The sequence below is a fragment of the Magallana gigas genome, chromosome 10 (genome assembly GCF_963853765.1).
Source record: "Magallana gigas chromosome 10, xbMagGiga1.1, whole genome shotgun sequence".
Taxonomy (NCBI): domain Eukaryota; kingdom Metazoa; phylum Mollusca; class Bivalvia; order Ostreida; family Ostreidae; genus Magallana; species Magallana gigas.
The window spans coordinates 8,228,825-8,244,314 of record NC_088862.1 but is presented as its reverse complement, the minus strand read 5'-3'; the positions used below and the strand labels follow the sequence as shown (position 1 = coordinate 8,244,314).

Genomic DNA, 15,490 nt, shown 5'->3' with positions numbered 1-15,490 from the left:
TGGTTGGAACTTTGATATTCATTATATTATTTTTTAATTGTTGTTGCTAGAAGACTGGCGAGAAAAATAAATAAATAAAAACATGATAAGTTTTGCGAAAAATATTCGGGTGAAATTTGAAAATGAATCATTATTTAACAAAAAATATTTTTACATCGAGCAAGTTTGGTTTCACGAGTTTTTTTTTTTATTATTCTTTATCCTTTTTATAAACAAGAAGTATATATAATACCATTAAACAAATATTTGTATTTTGTCGTTTATTCATCGAACGGGTTAACTTGAAACAAAATGGCAGCTAGAAAAAGGCACCAAAATCAAAACACAAATGCAAACGCCGAATCAAGCAATACCACGCGCAAAAAAGCTGGTAAAAAGAAGGAGAGCAATGAAGACAATGGAATGTCGGGCGATCTTAAGTACAAACTATTTATTGCAGTTCTAGGTAAGGATAATATCAATTTTCTTATATTTTGTGTACACGTAATCCCTGAGAGCTTAGCAAATACGACTTCCTGTGAATCACATGAACTTGCCCCACTCTCTTTTACTCATTGTTTCCGCATGGGTTTTATAAAATAGACAACGTCTCTTGTTGCATGAGCGCACAATGCTTGGTTTTTTGTTGAAATAAATTTCTTTGCAGTACAATTATTTTATTTTCATACTTGCAACTTGACAAAGTACTCTTCACTCTTGAATTTTGGTTAATTGCTGCTGTAATCTTACAAGATTTGATTAATTTTATGAACAATTCATATCTTTGTATTTTGTAGCTATAGCAGTTGGATACGTGCACAGGTTTGTCTTGTTTATTAACATATTTGAATGTTCTTACTTTACATAAATTGAGGTACGCTTCTTGAAAAAAAAGTATTGCAACTGAGTTGAACTGACATTTAGATCCAAGAAATCTGTCTCCATGTCAAATTTCACTTTGGTCACTCGTGTATCAATTCATATTATTTTTATGTTTTTGTAGAAACCATGTGTATGGGATGTTTGAGCGAGACAAGCACTTCTCCCATTTGTCTGGTTTGGAAAGAGAACTGTCTTTCAGAACAGAAATGGTATGAGCTGTGAGCTGCAATCTGTTTGCATCATAGAAGCACATGTACAAAAATTGAAATCCATATGTTGTATTTTTACATTGTCAAAGAGTGTTGTTTTCTTTTTCTTTCTTCATATAACAACGTCTTTGACATTGTGAATAATTTTTTTTGCACAGTCAGTTGCATAGAATTACATATTTCTGTCAAGTAACAGACATTTTTATCAACAAATTTTTATTTGAAGATATGTTTTATTTCATTAAGTCTGTCATATTGTACTTGTAAATATTTACTGGAAAAGTACATGTATACTCTAGCTGTTATATCAATGATCAAAACAGGGACCAACCTAGAACAACATTTTAGGGAGACTTCACTTCTCCCTAACAGAAAAATAGAAAAAAAGATTATGAACTCTTCATACAGGGCGACTGCAACTTCTCTTTCTGAGGAAATTCCGGCGAAGTTACCGATCAAAAAGCGACTATTTCGCCCAAGTCGCCCCCTAGGTTGTCCTTGATCAAAATCCACAACCCTTTGTGGAATGGCAACATATACAACCATGCAGGGTTTGGAAAATTTTAAAGGTCTCATGTTCTGTGTCACCTTTACAGAGTTTGTAACAAAAGTTCTTTCTTTCAATTTCATTTTAGGGCCTTTATTTCTCATACTTTAAAACCATCATAGAGGCTCCAACATTCCTGAATGGGATGAACCAGATAATGTACGACAATATCACCGAGTATCCAGACACCATCAATGTTCTCAAGCGATTCAACCTTTATCCTGAGGTAAGTCATCAGTAGCTTGCTGTCAAGTGTTGTAAACCAGCTTAAATTCGCAGGGTTGTCTCTAAGACCCGGGAGACAGGGAATTCCCCCGCCTATATTGCCTTAATTACCCGGCTATTATTGCATTTCAACACAATGTAGAGCTCTATAAGCAAACCCTATGACCCCCCATCTACTTTTCTATTTCACCCTTCTACTTCAATTTTTAGAGACAACACTGAATTCGGGTGCAAGAATTTTTTGTGAGATTCAGGTGAGTCTCATCATCACACAAATATTTCTCGCTGCAAACCAGTCTTCATATAATCTCCAGATAATCTACCTCTTGACTGCGAAAATTAGCTGTGCGAACCAGCTTATCTGCGGTAAATCGCGAAATAAAGTCGACGTGAATAAAAGTTGGTTTACATTATTTGAAAAAAATTAAAAGCTACATTCTGGTGATAATCAATCAAATGTATAAGGGATAATTATTTTAAACGGAGCCTTTTCTTTGGAACATTTACTTTATATGAATATTATGTTTGGCAATGCATTATAATTTACAAGCACACTTTGTTTTTGATTTGTATTCCAGGTTGCTTTGGGTATTGCGTATCGTGTGTATGATTCAGTAATGGCTGCCATGAAGAAAGATACCAAGATATGCTGGACAGTCAACAGAGGAGAGGGACTGTCCCCGGTCCAAAGCTGTGAGGGTAAGGGAAGAGTGGGAGATGGAGAAAATAATGCAATTTAAGTGAAATACTGTAAATTCCTAATTAATCGCGAGAAATTAATATCCGCGTAAAATCGTGAGAAGCCTGTCTCGAGAATTTTAAAATCTTGCCTTTATTTTCGGACATATGTAAACTACATGAAACTATGATAAAAATTTCAGCATTCGCGATTTTATGTTTTCATGATTTGATGGAAAACCGTTGAATCGCGGAATTAAGTACTCGCATAAAAGAAGGAATCTACAGTAGGCTTAGGGGTTGAGTATCAAAGAGTGTGCTTTATATTTTTAGTAAAATTATGTTTTTTATATTGATTGCTGTGATTTTAGTTACATGTAGATCTTTATTTGATGGGAATTATTTAAAAAATAAAAAAATGTATGTTATGAAAAAGAAGATATAAGAAAGGAAAACCAGAAATATACAATCACTACATGGAGAGGGAAAACCTTAAATATTATTATGCAATAGACGATAACACCTGTGTTTTATATATGGTAGTTTGAAGTGCAGTAGGTAACACAGTAGGACCTTTTTTTGTAGGTCTAGGAGAGCCTTCCTATTTTTATGTAGAGGCCGTTTTCTTTCTAAATGGCTTAATGATGAGCGTGTTCTTTCTGTTTGGTGTGTATTTGAGGTAGGTGGTTTCAAAGTAAAAAAAAATGTAAACGATAGATACATGTGACAATGAAGTGTATGTTTCTTTAATAAGAATTTTTTTATACTGTAAACATGTATTGGGATTATTGGGATATTTTTAAACTGGAACATTTGGCAAATTCAATAATACCAGGCACGTAGCATCAAGGGGGGCCTGGCCCCCCCACTTTTTCTCGCAGCAACAAATTTTTTAAAATTTACATATAAAAAAAGTGAACGATTAGGATTTTGAAAATTTCGGGGAACTTTAAATTTTTTTTTTTTTTTTTTTTTTGCTTGTCAAGATTTTTTGGATGAGTCTGGCCCCCCCCCCCAACTTTCAAAAACGATGTGATGCTATGTGCCTGAATACTTACGTAGATTTTTGAACAGTTTATATGCTTTGTTTTCCAGTGGCAATGTGAATGGTGGAATCTTAGCTGTGGCTTCTTTCTTCTACAATCATGGGGAGGTAACTCTTACTTAATTCAGATCACATGCATGAATTCTCAAATTTCATTTTGAACTTACAGGTAGTACCTAGACATGTGTGGGGATGTTTCATTTAAAACTCTGTTGAATATTTTGACACACATGGTGGGCTAGCTAACTCTTGTCTGAATATTGCAGTAGTTGATGCTTTTTATTTCAAAGTAATGTTAATTTTAATGTCAGAAGACTGTGGCAAAAGTTGGTTACCCAGAATCAATTAATCACTTGTAAATTGGGAATTCGCCCCCGTTTTATTTTCGTCCATGTTGCCCTCATTGCCAGCGGGCGAATTTAAGATTGGGCTAATTCCAATGTCTCATATTATCTTTCTTTTGACACAACTCTGTCTGGGCGAATTTAAGACGGGGCGAAACTGTTAGCAAGTGTGGAAGGGCAAAAATTACATGGGGCGAAAATAACCCTGTATACAGTATTACGTGTGTAGAAATTTTATTATTTTATAGTGTACCCGAGTACAATGGACTCCTCCCCTCAGAGAGAGCTTCGCCTACCCGTTCCTTATCATTGAAATGTTCCTGGTCACCCATACCCTCAGGTAAACCTCACATTCATTCATTAGGGCCAATATGATAATGTATTTAAAATAATTCGCTCATTATCAGGAACTGTAAAGCATCTGCCATGTTGAAATAAAAGTTTACCCCAAAGATTATGAAATTTAATCCACAAACAAGTATAACCCTCTCTGAAAATATGCACCCAAGAAACTTCTGTTAGAGTACTAATCAATACTTACGTTATTTACAGAGTAAAAAATCCTTCCTACATCCACAGTATTGGGATAGCCATGGCTGTCATCAGTTTTATGCTTCCATGGCAGGTGTGTATTATTTTTGTACATGATTTTATGTACATCTCATTATGTACATCATTGATATGTATTTTTCTATACTGTAGATTCCTTATTTTACGCGAGTACTTAATTCCGCAATTCAAAAATTTACCAACAAATCGCGAGAACATAAAATCGCAAATGCCGAAATTTTATCGTAGTTTCATGTAGTTTTCATGTGTCCCAAAATTAAAAGTGAGATTCTAGAATTCGCGAGACGGGCTTCTCGCGATTTTACGCGGATATTAATTCCTCGCGTTTAATTAGGAATTTACAGTACACAATATTGCTCTACATTCTGTTGTATTTCGACTGTCTTTAATAGTTTGCCCAGTTTGCCTTGATGACCCAGGCAGTAGCCGTCTTTTGTACCTACGTCCTTGGGTATATCGGATCTCATAAGGTCAAGGTCATTCTTTCAGGATTGTTGGTGAGTAATATCAGTTCTCTTTCAGCATGAATCAGCCAGTTTCAAGTTTATGAATGTAAAGAATTTTGATGTTGTATCAATGGTATAATCAGGTAGATTATTTATTTAGCTTAAAATTCATTTTACTTTTAATATATGGCTTTATTTACTGATTTGATAAAGAGCTTACAGCAATGATATAGTTTTTTACAAAGGAACAACAAAGACTTGACCAACTGCTATACATTAGAACATGACTGTACCCATGAAATGTGATAGCAGTACATGTATACAACTTTTGTTTTTGAATTTTGACTTGATTGTAGATGGGTGTGGGAGTGAGCTATGCACTTCCCTCCTTGCTGTGTTCGTGTTTAGTACTGTATAAATAAGTATGTCTTGTCTCTTTAGATCGGACTTGGAGTGAGCTATGTCCACATGACCTTGCTGTGTTTATGTTTTACTGTATATATGAGTATGTCTTGTCTCCGTAGATGGGTCTGGGAGTAAGCTATGTCCACATGACCTTGCTGTGTTTATGTTACTGTATATATGAGTATGTCTTGTCTCCGTAGATGGGTCTGGGAGTAAGCTATGTCCACATGACCTTGCTGTGTTTATGTTTTACTGTATAAATGAGTATGTCTTGTCTCTGTAGATCGGACTTGGAGTGAGCTATGTCCACATGACCTTGCTGTGTTTATGTTACTGTATATATGAGTATGTCTTGTCTTTGTAGATGGGACTTGGAGTGAGCTATGTCCACATGACCTTGCTGTGTTTATGTTAACTGTATATATAAGTATGTCTTGTCTCTGTAGATGGGACTGGGAGTGAGCTATGTCCACATGACCTTGCTGTGTTTATGTTTTACTGTATATATGAGTATGTCTTGTCTTTGTAGATGGGACTTGGAGTGAGCTATGTCCACATGACCTTGCTGTGTTTATGTTTTAATGTATATATGAGTATGTCTTGTCTCTGTAGATGGGACTGGGAGTGAGCTATGTCCACATGACCTTGCTGTGTTTATGTTTTACTGTATATATGAGTATGTCTTGTCTTTGTAGATGGGACTTGGAGTGAGCTATGTCCACTTGACCTTGCTGTGTTTATGTTTTACTGTATATATGAGTATGTCTTGTCTTTGTAGATGGGACTGGGAGTGAGCTATGTCCACATGACCTTGCTGTGTTTATGTTTTACTGTATATATGAGTATGTCTTGTCTTTGTAGATGAGACTTGGAGTGAGCTATGTCCACATGACCTTGCTGTGTTTATGTTTTACTGTATATATGAGTATGTCTTGTCTTTGTAGATGGGACTTGGAGTAAGCTGTGTCCTCCTGTTCGGGAATGAGATGCTGTTGACCTCTTTCTTCTTGTCCTCACTCGTCACCATATTTGTAAGCATTGTCCAAAACTGATTTAATGCATGTACATGTATATCTTTCCAGCAACACATAATGATTTGCAATCGTTAAAAAGATCCAAAAATATTGAAACAAATTGGTAGTCAAATGTGAAGCGAAAGTTTTAAACCAGAATCTTGTTTTGTGAAGATTAATACTGTTTCTCATTACTCTACAGAAGTCTGTGACTATATCAGAGTCTATTATGTATGTTTATGTTTCAGTTTATTTATCACCTACATGTTTGCTGTGTATGTTTTCAGATTATTGTATCAATGGAACCATTGCTCAACAAACTTAACTACAAAATCATCATTTGGGTAAGTATGTCAGACAATGAAATTTGTTTTACTCACTGCTGTGATGCCATTTTGGATACAATTACGAAATCTTGATGCTGGTATGTTTTTGTGATTCTTCACACAGACTGTGCAGGGAGTTTTGCTGATAGTGGGAACAGTGGGAATGAAGATCCTGATAGCCAAACTTATCAACGTGGCTGATGATGTAAGTACAGATAACTCTATCCCAACTCACACAGTCTGATAGAAGTTTTTTTTATTTTATGATTAATTCTTTGTGCTTGTTACATGAACTGTTTCTTTGAACATGAATTTGTATTTTTTAAGAATAAAACAGAAAATCAAAAATAAACATTTCTGACTTCTAACAAGAAATACATAATACACGTATAATGCAAATCACACTACAAAAACACACCCCCACACAGATGCAGGAATGCACTCTCCAATAAGAGATTTCAAATTAATTTTGTTTGTTGTTTATGTCCAGGAACACATTGGGGACATCTTCAGAAGCAAGTTTTCTGACTTCAACAACTTCCACACCATGCTGTATACATGTGCTCCAGAGTTTGACTTTCTGGCCGCTGAGGTACAGTAATGAATGTGTCACTGTGATTTAGTCTGTAATGGGGTTTATAGAGCAGCCCATAATACTGTGGAATCATCATTGCTTGTGGGGGTAACCCTTGCCCACAAATTTTCATCCCTATGAACGTATATACAAGCATTTCTTTTAATATTCATTAAAATTATCCTGAATTTTCTACCAACGAAATTACATCCCCAAATACCAGGAAAAATTTCGCTACCCACTAACATGAATAAAAATGAAAGTATTCTATATACAAAAATATCACACAGTGGTGTATTATTGTGTATACCAGTAGATACTAGGATTTAAGTGGGTTTTAGAAATAGAGAGTTTAATTTGCTCCTGAATTAGACTTATTGGTTGCTGATGTAGGGTAATGAACTTATCATTGTGATGTATTCTTTGTTAGGGAGTCTGTGTAAAAAAAAACCCCACAAGCAGTGGTGTCATGTAATAAATATTGAGGTTTAAAAAAGTCTCCCTCTATTACTTTAGAAAACAAAAGAGTTTCACTTCTTTTGTGGGTTGAAAATTTATGAATTTTCATGAAACCGAGGAAATTTCCTGGGGTTTGCCCTTGGCCAGTAAGGAGATGCTAGATTTGCCATGGATGTCTGAAAATGAAAGATATATAAATACAATAAGACAGTCTTGTTCTCTGATTGACAGACGTACTGGAAGCTGCTGAAGACCGTACTGCTACCTACTGTCGGTGTCATCGTCATTGTGTTCAGTGTCAAGGTAATGGCACACTTCATTTTATCATTGTTTCATTGTAAATAAATAATATGGTAATGCAATGAAATATTGCCATTTACATTAAGAGTTTTAAGTTTTACATTTATTTTTTATTTTGTTCTGAAAGATTTTTGTTACTAAACTTTAGTTTAAATTCGAAAATAGCATATTTTGCTGGAGAGAGAGAGAGAGAGAGAAAGAGAGAGAGAGAGAGAGAGAGAGAGAGAGAGAGAGAGAGAGAGAGCATTAGATTTGTTATCTAAGTAAATTATTTTTTTTGTGGTGTAGGTTTTAAAGTTAGAGTACAATTTATGGAAGAAGACATCCCCTGTGGAGGATGAAGGAGAGATTGTGCTGGAGGGGGAACATCGCAGTAAACCCCATGCTGATGTGAGTATACAGCATAACATGATGCTTCCTCTGTATTCTGAATAAGAATAATTTAAAGTACTAGTATATGATCGCGCATTTATGTAAATATAAAAAACTTGGTTAAGACTGTTTACACTTTCTTATCCTCAAAGCGATTTTTGATTTAATGACTAGAAAAATAGAATTTTAGCTGATTCTGAAAAGTTAGTCAAAAAAAAAAAATTTCAGCAGAACAAAACGGTACGTAGTTTGTTATGTAAAAGGCAAAATGAAATGTCATTGTAAACTTCTGGTGGTTTATCTCAGTATGTCTACCACATGTTCCAATTGGCGGCGTTCACCCTGATGGCGGTGATTATCATGCGGCTAAAGCTGTTCTGGACGCCACATCTCTGTCTCATGACCTCACTACTGGCCTCCAGAAAGGTATACTGTAGATTTACTTCTGGACAACTTTGACCATTTTATATCAAAATTAATCAATGAATAATGTATCATATACAAGAGATGTTGTAGGATGTCTTTTGCTAAGAGATGTTTGTATTTGGCTAAATTTTTCTTTTAATTTAAATTTGGTTTAAATAGAGAGAGAGAGAGAGAGAGAGAGAGAGAAAGGAAAGAGAGGTAGAGGAGAGAGAAGAGAACTGAATCTAAAAGGGTAGAGAATAACTTTATTAAAGGTACATTTGCTCTATTCATAATAAAAGAGAGAAATTCCTTGATATTGATAGATTGAAATCTGGAAATCTATAAATTTAATGTACATGTACCAATGAATGTATTTTTATTGAAAAGCTGTTTGGTTGGATTGGAGGAAAAGAGAAGCAATATGCAGTCATTGCTGTCCTGTTGGCGTGTATGACTGTGGAGGGAATCCAGAACATCTGGCATCAGTGGAGCATCATGGGAGAATACAGCAACTATCCCCTGGAGGAGCTGGTCGAGTGGGTCAAGGTCCAGACCCCAAAAAGTAGGTCATGGTCATGCTGATGAAAAAGTAGGTCATGATCATGCTGATGAAAATTTTTTATTGATTAAAAAAAGGTTACACAAAATGTGTAAATGTCCAAACAGCTAAATATAGGTCAAGCAGAAAAAGAAAACGTCTTACTAAATTAGGTTTAATTTCAAGGTGGAAAAATGGCAAAGTCATAACAAATAAGTCTCAAAGTCTAGAAATTTAAAAATTGTGACTTGCTAAAGTATGAGATGAGATATTCGGGAACAAGAAATGGACAAGTGTGAACTAGCAATATTATTGACCAAGAATAAGCTTTTGGGATAGCTTTATTTGATATTGTGTTGCTTTGTAGATGCTGTGTTTGCTGGTCCTATGCCAACAATGGCCACCATTAAGTTGTGCACTGGGAGACCCATAGTGAATCACCCCCACTACGAGGATGCAGGGCTCAGGTAGGCTGTATTTCAAACACCTGTACTGTCTTCCTTTTTTCCTTTCCCCCTCTCCCTCATTCCTTCTCTCTAAACATTAATCAACAGGTCAACTTCTTCTGCTGCTGGGAAAGTAGGAAATAACTAAAAAGCAATTTATCTGCCTTTAATTTATTAACATATTACCCCACCCATTTACCAAGAGAGATAAAAAATGACATTTGAAATAATTAAATTTATGTTATTATTAACCTGAATGTAATGTAAAAGATGACATCCCAAATTATGATGTTATCATAAACATTAAGATAAAATTTATGGAAATAATTGTCTATAATTAACATGGCATTGTTTTGGGAAATACTTGGGTACTAATAAAGGACAACAAATTTTAAACCAATGATTTGTTTTGACTCTGTTTCAGAGCAAGGACGATGAAGGTGTACTCCATGTTCAGTAAGAAGCCTCTCTCTGAGGTCAAACAGAACATGATAGATCTGAAGGTTGACTTTGTAATCCTGGAGAATTCTTGGTGTGTCCGCCGCCAAAAGTGAGTACAAGTTGGAATAAAACCTGTTTCATTCAATCTACCTAATGTTAACTGAATGGTCTGGAAAAGGTGACCTAATGGCAGAACTATGACATTTAGTCACCTTTAAAATTACCTTTATGTTGCCTTCAATAATACCTGTATGTCACCTTCAATATTACCTTTGTCACATTTTAGTTGTCATTGACATGTCATGAATCAAGGGGTATGGTAAAAAAAAACCCAATTAATCTATGATGATTTCATTACTCTCAATATTTTGAAATAATGTTTTTTTTAATTGTGAAAAAAAAATGGAAAAAATTTTTGTGATGAGATAAATATTGTTATGAAGTACAGGATTTTAAAAATAAATTTTAAAAAATTGTTATTTAGAGAGGGATGTGGAATGGCAGAAATCTGGGACATCGAGGACAAGAAGAATCGACACGAAACTGTCCAGTCATGTACGAAACTCAGGGAAAGACCGGAACCATACTTCAGCCGAGTGTTCCGAAACGACATATACGACGTCTTAAAGGTCTCCAAGTGGTAAAAACAGGGAAGGAGGAGAACAGTTTTTATTACAATTAAAAAAAATGTGATACTTTCTAAACTAGTCCCTTAACATATTATACAAATTATTTTTTAATGGAGATGAAGTGATTTAATTTATTTTATCTAAGATCCAGTAATGTTGTAATATTAATTTAACAAGTCTTAGAGCCATAAGAAGTTAACATTAACTTTATTGATTTGTTATTTTAAAAAATTTTAAAGTATTAATTTTATTTGATTTGGTTTCTGCTTTGGAACAGAGATATTGTTCTTTTATTTATCTTTTTTTTATACAAAGAAATATGAAGGAAAAATATGTTGAAACCATATGAATAAAACATTTTTATTGTAAAGAAAAAAACCCTTTTGAAGTTCCTTAAAATATTTAGAATGCCTTGTTTTATAATTGATATATCAGTTAAAAGAAATACATGTGCATTCAATGAGAATAATGGCATTCTTTATTTCTTTTATAAACTAATAGGGAAATGTTATTATATGTACCTATCTTTAATACATGTATATACAAATAAGGATAAGCATAATCATAATCCATCTATAGCTTGCCAAAATTAAGATGACAATTTTTTCCGTTATAATTTTGAATCCCTGGCCTTTCTCAGGCAATTATGCAATCTCAGACTCAAACCACTAAATATGATTTTCTTTTTTTGCTTTATTTTAGTTTGTTTGTTTTTTATGGCAGTTTGTGGTTTTTTTTGGGTTTAACTGCTTTATGTGGAGGGGAGTTGTGTGATATCGCTTGCTGAATGTGTTGTTCATTTGATTTATGCCTCTGAATGATTTTGAGTGGTCATTATATATAGTATTATAAGGGATAGAATGGGGCTTACTGTTGAATCTTCATTTTTTATTCTGGATCAGATTCCAGAGCCATGAAGCAGTATTTGTCTTAGATTTACAAAGTCAGCATTATCATCATTTACATATACCACAATTAGGGAAAGACGGGAAATTAGTTGTGGACAAACATGATCTAATACATTTCTAAAAACATCTTGAATTAAAGCTGATCACCGCTTGTAAATAGGCACCGTCACACATGTACCTGGTATATAAACTCTTCTATTTATTACACCCGATTGCACACCTGAAACTTTTGGCCGATGTGTGGTAATCCTTTTGTGGTCTTTGGATTCTATGCATTTAATTCTTATTTTTTGTGCACGTTCTGTTTTTACTGCAGCTATATGGATAATGAGGGAATTAATACCTTTCAAACAAAAATCACTACATAATTTTGACCAGTTTATTTGATGTAAGTATTCTACTGGCTTGAAAAAAGTGTGGAAAACTTGATAATTTCATTGTGACCGATTAACATGGCAACAGGCAGGTGAGATATTTACAGCAAAATACTTTAAACTGTTAAGAGGTCTGCAGCTTATATAGGGGCTGAAGGGATAATGGTGGTAGAAGAGAAATATGGCAAATAGTGCCTATATATGAGCTGTGTTCAGCTTTAATTTTCTTTTTCAGTCAAGAGCTTTAAAATCTATGGCTTAAATCAATAACTCTTTTGTATTCCAAGTGCTGGTGTTTGTAAATGTTATTGGTTTCCACCTCTCAGAAAACATTCCATATGAGTGAAGACTGTTTATGATTGGCTCCAAACAAACTTAAATCATTCTTATTAAAAGCATTTGATTGGATGATATCTACATTACTGGCATTGTGTGTAACAGTGTAGCATTGTTGGTTCAGGGTTTATGAGACTGTTTATGATCTCTACAAATTTAAATGATTCTTAAATATTTGATTGGATGCCATCTACATTACTGGCATTGTGTGTGTGTTATGGTGTGGCATTATTGGTTTGGAATTTATGAGATTTTTGTTCTTCATTACTACTACATATTCATTGTCATCCTAATACAATCATTCGATATCTTTGTTGAAATGTGCATGGTTTTAATTGTTGTAAATGATATTAAGTCAATATACCTGCCAAATTAATATGTATTGTTGAATTTTTTTTCATTATTTGTTTTGATTGAATTGTTTCTTGCCAAAATTTAATGTTGTCAATTATTTTGAAAAAACTGGTAAAGACACCTTTATACCTTTAAATTATAGATATGGTCCAATCAGGATTAATTTATTTCTTTGAAATTATGTTTACAAATATAAATTGTATTTCAGTAGGCAATTTAGAAATCTATTTGATGAAATCTACAAATGACCTTATATGAGTTTTTGCATAATCAATAAGAGCAACTGTACATGTACAATGAACTTGTGACATCTTACCCAATTTAATGGTTATTGGACTCTGTCTCAAAATATCATTCTTACCGTCATGTATCACAATATTTATAGAAATAAACACTGTCATATTTTCCATCTATATGAATTGAATTTGTTTTACTCTTTTTGAAAAATGTTTCAGTGCTTGTGTCAGATGATACATGTATTGCAATTCAGACATCAACAATGACATACTGCATATAGGTAAATACTTGCCCCCGTTTTATTTTCGCTCCTACGCCCTCGTTGTTAGTGGGCAAATTTAAGCCTGGGCGAATTCCAATGTCTCAAATTATTTTTCTTTCTACACAACTTAATCTTAATTTTGGCGAATTTAAGACGGTGAGAAATGGTTCATAAATGATGAAGGGCGATAATAACCCTGTGTACAGTACATGACGTATATTTATATGTTCGGTACCTATTTTCAATGAACAGCCATCTAGAGGCTTCTTTGGACGTCAACTAGAGCATATTGTTTAAACAAGAGGCCCAATGGGCCACATCACTCACCTAAACAACAGTTCCTTGTTTCATTCTATAATGAAACTCTTGAAATATATTGTAATATTATATTCCACATTAAAGGGATATGGTCATAATATTGGTAAATTTTTTCCCGTTATTAATGTTTATAATGCTACAATTTGTGAGATTATTATGCAAGCATCCTAATACAGTGTAGATTCTAAATTGATAAACTGTGCCACTAGGAGCTGTCCCCAAAACAAGTTCAAAGGTCAAAATAGAAACATGTATCTAAATAATATATAAAAAGAACATCATATATTTAGATATAAGATGGATCAACTGACCAATGTTATGGTCATATGCCTCACCGTATTTACGTGCAAGAATATTATATATATACGGGTTCTACATGTATTATACAACATTGTCCAGATATTTTGTGTAACGATTCCATTAAGGTGATTTTATCATGCCTATTGTTGCTCAGGAGAGCGACGTGGCCCATGGGCCTCTTGTTTAAATATTCAATAACTGTAAAATGAACTATGAATAATTATATAAAGTGAAAGAAGGTCACTGTGACCTTGATAACTTATGCAAGAAATACAAGCTGTTGAACTTACGACTTTTTTTTTGCTTTGTAAAATATTTCATATAGAGAACCACATTTATTTGTCTAAGCAGCGTTTATCAATTCAGGGTTAACGCATGGATTATAAATACTGTTCATACTTACATACATACATAGCTTAATCTCTTGAATTATTTCGTAAAGAAAATGATTTTTTTAAAGAAAATGTTGCTAGGTCGAAAGAGTGTACATGTATGTAAAGCGAACACCTTTGCACTGAGTGGTGGCCTAAATTTCAATATAAAAATGAAATTAACTTTTGGTTTGCCAACGTTTTACTTCATGCATGTACCTGTTTATTGGTTGATTAAAACATCATATCTGTCTTTTCATCTCTGTTTTGAAAACTAAATATACTGGGAAGCAGGTGCTACGAGTATGATTATTATTTGTTTGTATAGTCAAACAATTCGTTAGAATATATCACTTTTTTCTAAAAAAAAAAAAATACGTGAACTAGAGGTTTTCTCGGGGTGTCAAATTTCAACTGTTACCCTCTTAAACAGGTACTATTTATGTAATGGCGTGTCTTAACCAACATATCTCAGTAAAACGGTTTGTACCTAACTTTCTACGGAATTAAGTCTTCTTTAGTCTTTTAAACAATTAAACGTACCGTTGAAAAGCTTATTGTACGTAAATGATCATATTGTACAAGATTTATTTTGGGAATAAAACTCTCCGTTGAGAATGTACAACTTTTCTAGAATAGAACTGTACGTAGTTGTGTCACTGAAGTTGTAACCAAAATAGAAAATATCCCTTCGGTCCCCTATGGTAGCATTGTGCTGATTCTCGGTTTCACGTACGCATCCCATTTGATTCTCCTCTGGTCACATGATACCTGTCGGGTATATAAGCTGAGAAAATTGGATGATCAGAGGATCTGTACTTAGCGGCCGAAGCATCAACACGACGTTGAAGCCAGAAGACAAACAGGGGTTGGTATGTTTAACCTGTATATAATCTTTTAAAAAGGCCTTCAAGAGGGTAGGTGTATATTCAAATAAATTATTATACAGACTAGCTTGTTGACTGTGGTTTCTGCGCTCGTCTCCGAGCAGGTAATACGTTATCACCTTTAAGAGCGTGCGCCATAGAGAACCCGGGGGGGGGGGGGGGGTAACTATTGTATATTTTTGAAATTAAAAATCGGTGATTGAATTTTTTTTGTGCATGGTCTTCGACTTCAGACCTTTGATAAATTTAGTTGCACTTTTTGTTTTATTGTGAAATATTGATTTTTGGACTTAATAAATTTAGAATT

At 34.1% G+C, this 15,490-nt stretch overlaps 1 protein-coding gene across 1 annotated transcript; it reads left to right on the top strand.

The window, feature by feature from the left end:
• The first annotated feature begins 268 nt into the window (after positions 1 to 268).
• On the top strand, positions 269 to 13,227 carry LOC105334500 (protein C-mannosyl-transferase DPY19L1). Its single transcript, XM_011437982.4, has 21 exons — positions 269 to 445; positions 777 to 801; positions 983 to 1,070; positions 1,706 to 1,843; positions 2,421 to 2,541; positions 3,106 to 3,199; positions 3,616 to 3,673; positions 4,158 to 4,249; positions 4,462 to 4,534; positions 4,872 to 4,976; positions 6,275 to 6,361; positions 6,631 to 6,687; positions 6,794 to 6,874; positions 7,160 to 7,261; positions 7,934 to 8,005; positions 8,291 to 8,392; positions 8,681 to 8,800; positions 9,170 to 9,344; positions 9,688 to 9,787; positions 10,191 to 10,316; positions 10,692 to 13,227. The coding sequence occupies exons 1-21, from the start codon at positions 292 to 294 to the stop codon at positions 10,849 to 10,851; spliced, it is 2,130 nt and encodes a 709-aa protein (XP_011436284.3). The 5' UTR covers positions 269 to 291; the 3' UTR covers positions 10,852 to 13,227.
• The last annotated feature ends 2,263 nt before the right edge of the window (positions 13,228 to 15,490 follow it).